This window comes from Pinus tabuliformis, chromosome 3_1, assembly GCF_031772625.1.
Source record: "Pinus tabuliformis cultivar Carrire ecotype Pingquan chromosome 3_1, CPIR1, whole genome shotgun sequence".
Taxonomy (NCBI): Eukaryota; Viridiplantae; Streptophyta; class Pinopsida; order Pinales; family Pinaceae; genus Pinus; species Pinus tabuliformis.
In genome coordinates, this window is record NC_142301.1 from 53842329 (window position 1) to 53849871 (window position 7543).

General features: G+C 35.0%; 1 protein-coding gene across 1 annotated transcript in view; it reads left to right on the plus strand.

The window, feature by feature from the left end:
- The window catches only part of LOC149185735 (transcription factor TT8-like), a 61344-nt gene extending 59226 nt beyond the window's left edge, over positions 1-2118 (plus strand). Inside the window, exons 4-8 of the mRNA XM_089412479.1 lie at positions 116-130; positions 239-295; positions 383-1153; positions 1334-1768; positions 1862-2118. Coding sequence (XP_089268605.1) covers positions 116-130; positions 239-295; positions 383-1153; positions 1334-1768; positions 1862-1939 — 1356 coding nt within the window. The 3' untranslated portion in view covers positions 1940-2118. The remainder of the gene's footprint in view (positions 1-115; positions 131-238; positions 296-382; positions 1154-1333; positions 1769-1861) is intronic.
- Positions 2119-7543: the final 5425 nt, after the last annotated feature.

Genomic DNA, 7543 nt, shown 5'->3' on the forward strand with positions numbered 1-7543 from the left:
ACACAATTAGTCGTCTGCTTCAGCTAAGGTTTAATTGTTATTGCGCGTAATATTAAACGCTTCTGATGTATACGAATTATAGTATCTGTCACTCTAACTGCTATCTTGAATTCAGGTCGCTGGTATTCAGGTGAGTGTTTATATGCCTTGGTCGTTTCAGACACGTGACTAGATGTACTTGATTGATTCTGGTTCATCCATCGGTACTCCATTTCCCTGACATTTGATTATTTCATAGAGTGCAGTCTTCATTCCCTGCGGGAACGGTGTAGTGGAGATCGGAACAACAAATTTGGTGAGACATCATATTATACCTACCTAGCCATGGGATCAGTAAGTACCATTCGTCTACATTCTGTTAATTCCATCGTTTCACGTTCAGGTTGAAGCAGATGAGCAGAATAAATTGAGAATTAGAAGCCTTCTGGAGAGTATAACTGCGTCAAGTAATATTTCTGTCCCCATAACCGGGGCGAGTATATCAACTTCGTTTTGTTCCTCGTTGTTATCATGTTCCATTGACAGTCCTGCGATTTCATCCAGGGTTTCATATGTACAATATCCCATTCACAGCCCTGAGAGTTCATCCATGGTCTCAAATCTACAATATCCCTACAAGTCTCCATACGATCAAATCAATATACCGCAAGAAGTTCTCCAATATTCTACGCCGTCAGTGGAATTGGCTAGTGGATTGTATCCATACCTGCAAACGTTGCAATTGCCTTCTTCTTCCGGCCTTTTGATCAGAGGCCATGATCATGAGACAGCAATAGTTCACCCAGGTTCCTCGACTCAGCAAATTAGCGTCCCAGGTGTACTGCATTCCCCGCAAGCCAGTGGCCTCGATATCGCTTCGTCCGCGAGAAGCATGATGCTCAGCGCATTTGACAGGCAGAGACCACCAAGTAAAGTGCTAAACCCCTCCATGGTTGAGGGTCGGTACATGTTGAAGAGAAGCCCAGCAATGTTAAGTAATATCCATGCAGAAAGAGCGGGATCACAAACCTCGATCTGTGGGAGCTACAGGCCACCAGCGGCAACGATTTCAAGTGGAATACAGTTTCATCATATGATTGCTGAGCGTAGGAGGAGGGAGAAATTGAAGGAGAGCTTCGAGGAATTGCGTTCACTCATTCCTTCAGCCCCAAAGGTACGTTCCAAGAAAATAGAGTTATTGTTGTAATGCAATGAAATTTTATGAACATCCACTGACTTGGGGATTTAATCTCTATAGCTGTAAATAAAAATATATACAATAGCCATCAGTTCTCTTAAATTTTAGTTAGACTTAGGTCCAAAAAATGAGTTGTTGTCGTTGATATATTTGCAGAAAGACAAGGCTTCCTTGTTGTTCTATGCGAGGGAGTATTTAACGAGTCTTAGGTCTCGTGCGGAAGAACTTGGAGAGAGGAACAAGCAGTTGGAATCAGAATTGAAGAAGCTCCTCCCGCCTCAATCTCAAGAGGTTGCGGGCAGCAGCGCAGTTACCACGCAACAGCAGGGCTCCACAAGTACTGAGGTCATCAGCGACAATGTGGTGAGAGTTGAAGTATCAAAGATAGGAGGCAGTGCTACTACTTGTCATGAAATGGAATTAGTAGTGTTGGTGGAGAGGCCTACAAATACCATTAATTTGACGATTGCGCTGCTGAAGCATCTAAGAGAAATGGGAATCCCTCTTATTTCTACGGCCACCTCCACAGCAGTACATGATCCATCGCTCCCGCAATTTCGGATGAGTGGAACCATCAGACTGCAAGATGAAGTAAGTAGCAGAGAAATACATTCTATTTCTGGACATTGCCATCGTCTTTCTATTTGTATGATCGATATTTGTGATTTGGTTGGAAATTTGTAGGAGGTGGAGTGGCTCAAGGAAGGCTTGAGGAGGGCGGTGACTGAAGGTAGCGGGCTTCCGGCGCCGCCGTTTTCGTAAGATGATGGGTGCGGTCATGGTTGGAATTCCGAAACCAAACCGTTCCTCAAATTTGTTGGGGTTCGATCATTTTATTACTGGTTTTGACAAGAAGTTCATGTAAATTTCAATGGTTTGGGTAATATTTTTACTAATTTTAAAATACCTAAATTTATCCGAATCCCTCCTAATAATTTATTTTTGCCGGGTTACAATTTTGTTCACCATGGTATAATAAGTTCACATTTTTGTTTAGGAAATAATAGAAATTTCCGTAAATTTAGTTTAGAAAATAATAAAAATTTCAGTAAAATTAAAAAAAAAAACAACAATTTAAAAAAGAAAAATTTAAATTATAGTTATCCAACTTCAAAATTTTAAATACTCCAAAACTTTTAATAATATTAAATTTATTTCCACCCCTTGAATTAAGTATCACAAAAAAAAATTGTAACCTGGATAGACAACGTCCTTTTTCTTCCATCAAATTACAACCGAACGCCTGTGTGCAGACAATGGTCTCCACATACCATTTGTGCTTTATTTCGTCTCGTCCGTAATTTCATTCAATTCGTTGATTCAAAGTTCGCCTGAATGACTGGGCTGATTCAAAGAATCTGTTCAAGTGAATTTAAAATCTTGACAGTGGTAACACAGATTTCTAAATTTTTTATTTATATCAAATCATTCTTGAAATCTTCACAGTTGTCATGCCCTTCACCCAAACCCAAGCGCTAGGTTAAATATTCTTTCGTGGCTATCAATCATGTACACTAATTACAACTCTACTTATATTTAGTGTAAATGTTTTTTTCTTCAACCTGGACGAATTTTGTTTTCCCTGTACAACGTCAAGTTTTGAAATTTTGTTGCTACGTGACGTTATGTTGTTTTATTATCTCAAAGATGAAGTTCACTTAGTCTTTGAGGTTTTTTTCCATAAATTTTGGATAAAATTATTATTTTTTCCCGAATATGTTTTTAGAATTTTTAAATTTTTTAATAATTAATTAATTAAAATAAATTATTTTAATAAATTTTAAAATTTATTATTTTAATAAAAAAAAATTTAAATTAACAAAAATTGAAAAATGTCATTTTATTTATAAAATAAACGGTGCTTTTTTTATTAATTATTAAAATGTGTAGTTGTTTTTAATTAAATTATAATTTATAAGAGTTTATATTTAATTAGTGTTATTGATGCATGTCTAAGATTAATATATTTTTTGTTAGCCATTTTAAGTTTATTTAATCATACAATTTTGAATAATTAAATTAATCAATTCAAATCATGTGTCATATCAAAGTGATATGAGAGTTAAAGAACTAAGGAGCCAATGAACCAAAACAAAACATATTAGAGGCTAGATCTTATAAAGTCATTGGAGTCACTGGTAGTTAAGGATTTGAAAACTCGTCTGCCATCTCTAAAGGAGTTGTAGCTTGTTGTTTGTAAACTCACCATCTCAAGAAACTCAGACCCGCGATAGCCCCAACGAGCCTAGTGTTTTAAAACTTGGAATAATGCTTACAATAGTATATATGTAGGATTGGTTTGTTATTTGTTGGAGTTTTGTTCAGAGATTTTCTCAACAATATTCTCCTTGTTTCGAATATGTTGGATCTCATGAGCACTAGTTATGTGGCTTGTAATTTGGCTTTGAACGTAATAATGAATAGTTTTGTGTGCACTGTGTTTTTTCCTCAAAATTCTTACCTTGAAAGGTTTCCTTAAGTGTTTGAAAGTGTTTTAAAACATAGTTGACATTGTTCTGTCCATCTTCTATTTGGCTTGTGACCACGATAATGGACTTGTTGACTATTCAAAGTCTTCTCATTTGCATTCCCAACCGAGATCAATATGGTAAGATTGTTGATGTTTGGTGATTTTATACATGATGTTGATGGGCATTTATTCTTTCGATGGTTATTTTATATGTGATGTTGATCATTTTTTTCTTTGAACATTGTTGAGTGTTATGTGTGGTCCAACCTACCGAATAATTAACATGTGGGCATTGCGGTGCATTGGAAAAAGGAGTAGATATATTTGTTGTTGTTGTGTTGGAGGGAAATTGGCAATGTTGCTTCTTGTGGTGGTTTGCATGCAAGCCATGGACACTAGTGAGATGACATGCTAAGTGATAGGGAACCAAGAGCAAGAGTGTGGATCTACCAACAACTGCAATTTTTTTTTTGGAATAGTTGCCCACCTTGGACACATTAGCTCTTCGCATCAACATGTCTTGGGATCGAATCTTGGCCTCTCAACATAGAGGTTCATACTATGTTGTTGTGTGGGTCAAGGGTGAAGGGAATTCCATGAAAATCCATGGCAAAGGCCCATTGTGGACCACTACAATTAGCATTGGAACTTGACATACTTTCCATGGCCAATGAAATAATGACATCACAGTACACAAGGATTTGCTGGGGAAAAACTTTGTCCTAAGCAAGGAAATATATTTGTCCTAAGCAAGAAAAATATATTTCCGTTCAAAGTTTGTTGCAGTAAATGCTTAAAAGGTTTAGACTACACATGGAGTGTAATAATTATTAGAATTGTTTCTCCTTTTGAGTTTCCCAGAGGATAGGAGTATTAGTGTGAGGATAGGAGTGTTAGTGTGGTTATATTATTTTCATTATAAAATTTTGATTTTGCTAAGGGTGGTTGTGAAATTAAAATTATAGTTTTTGGTTTGTAAAAGGTGCAGAACCAATTATTGAACAATATTGCAAAATTCAAATTAGTGGTTCTTGGCGCTCAGAAACCCTTTAACACATAACTAATTTAATTGTTTTTATATAGTCATGATTTGTTGTTCTTGGCACTCAAAATCCCCTAAAAAACAACTACATGTTATGATATGATATCCTTGTGTGATAGATAAGTCAAATTGTTAGATCAGTTTTTGAACACATTCAATATCCACACGTCCATCCTCGCAACTGACAGATATTCAAAAGCAAAATGCCCAACAGATGGTGGAAGGTACATAGAGTGGTTCATTACTTGACAATTCTTATCATGAAAGCCCCGACAAACCGAGATGTCAATATTGTTGATCTTGCAAAGTTCATCAACGATGGTTAGAGGCGGTTACATTTTAAATGGAGGTCAAGTGGAAACTCAAAGATGTGGTGGTAAAGAAAGAGCAACATTTGTGAGATTCCGAAGTGGATGTGAGTGTTAGTGAAGACCAGCTAGAGAGATGTGACTATATGTAATTTTGATTCTTGCAATAATCTTTGTAATGATGTAATGCAAGCATTAAAAGGGGGACTTGGAATAATTCTTACAGTAGTATATAGGCAGGATTGGATTGTTAGTTGTTGGAGTTTTGTTGAGAGATTTTCTCAACAATATTCTCCTTGTTTGGAATCTGATGAATCTCATGAGAACTATTTATCTGACTTGTAATTTGGTTTTGAATATAATATATGAATAGTTTTGCCTGCACTGTGTTTTTTCCTCAAAATTCTTACTTTGAAAGGTTTCCTTAAGCATTTGAAAGTGTTTTAAAACATAGTCGACATATTAAGTTTACTGTGAGTTGTTTGTGTGTTTCCCATGACACATATAGGATTTTTTTGTGTATGTCCAAAGGGTATTTTCATTTTTACTTTTATAAGGAGTCAATTAAGAATTATATATTACTTTAAAGAAATTTTTTGTTTTAGAGATTTTTTTTTAATTGATTTTATTAATTATGTACTAAAAGATGAAAGAAGTAAAAGTATAAAAAATAGGGTTTATATATATATATATATATATATATATATATATATATAACTAAAATGATATACAGGATAGAAGGGAAAATTGAAAAAAAAAAAAAAAAAAACATTTCATAGTTGATTTTAAGACGTGATTGGGGTTTTTAGATGGATTTCTTTAGTTGTTCTTCTACAACCTTCTATTTTCTAGTTAAAATTATGAGTTTCTGGCCATTAAAATGAGAATGAGATTACAAATAGATGAGTTATGGGATATTGTTTTGCATTGGTTGAGGCACCCAAGTCAAGTAGAATATGAGGCTATGATACAAGATGAAAAGAATCAACTCTTTTTGAACATGAAGGATGCGTAATTTTTCATTCAACAAGGCTTGGATGACAACATTATTCCCAAGATTACGTCAACAAGCACTTCCAAAGAATTTTGGAATATTCTCGAAATGACATATAGTAAAAGGAGCAACACGAATCACAAAAATGTGGTAGTTGATTAAGAGCCCATTGTAACACGAGAAGAAAAATATTTTGTACAAGTAACATGAGGCATTGTATAAAAAACCCAAGAATCATAAATAGATAAACAAGACATGCAAACTCCAATGGTCCTAAACATTGGAAAGTTGTCTTGTGAATAAATTGTAAAAGGAAAATGTGACTTTGTGCAAAGCATTATCATCATGATGCAAAAAGTAAAGTCCACTATGCAGATACATTGAAATTGAAGTTGAAGATGATAAAATTGAAACAACCTTCACAACAACAACAAAAGGTAAGAAGAACCTAGTAGAGAAAATTGAATTTAATTATGACGCTGAATTAGTGTTTCCTGAAGAGTGGCTTGCAAAGCCTAAGTATGATAAAAATGAAAGAAAATATGGAAAAGTTACCATAAATATTACAGAGAAAGGAATAGAAAATATAAACACAGTCATCAGAGTTATTGAAACTTTTGTGACAATAAAAGAGGAGATGAAAGAATACAAAGACATTTCTTTTATCTTATAAAAGTTAATAGAAAAGTTCAATGAATAGTACTTGAGGTACAAACAGATGCACAAAAGGAATCAAATAAAGAAGAAAAAAACATATTGAAGAAGAATTCTAGCATACACATATTGAAGAATTCGTCTAGAGTAAAGATGCAGAACAAGAAAAAGCATGTAGAATACAATTTTTTGAGCAAAAGGAAGAAAAAACTTATACAACATAGTATTGAGGACAACCTACACTAGCATGCAAAAGTAAAACAAATTTGTGAAGTGTTGTAAGCCCATCTGAGACTCTGACCAAGAAGGAGTAGTGGTCATAATTAAGGGGGGGTGTTAAAAATTTTGGGAGTTTACTTTGAACCTAAATTTATGAAGTGTCAATCATGCATGTGTGAGCTAAGATTAGTATATCTATTGTTAGAAGTTTTGAGTCTATTTAATAATATAGCTCCAAACAATTAAATGAATCAATAAGAGTCACAAAGCAGGCCAACGCACCCTTTGTGTATATGGATACCCCTAGGAATAAGCTAAGGTGCCTATAGGCACAGGTCAAGGCACCCTTGAGACAAGTGGTTGAGTGGAGGAGAGGTCAGCCTAGGGTACATTGGGTCAAATGAAAGGTGAAATGGGTTGAGTAGAACGAAAACTAAGCATAGAAGCATGTTGGATAGAATGAGTGGAGAAACATAGCAAGACAATCAGATGAAATGAGTCGGTGAACATGATAGTGCTTGGGCAAGCCAATAGAGTCATATTTTCCCAAGAGTGTGGATCTGCCAACAGCTGCAATTTTTTTTTTTTTTGGAATAGTTGCCCACCTTGGACACATTAGCTCTTCGCATCAACATGTCTTGGAATCGAATCTTGGCCTCTCAACATAGAGGTTCATACT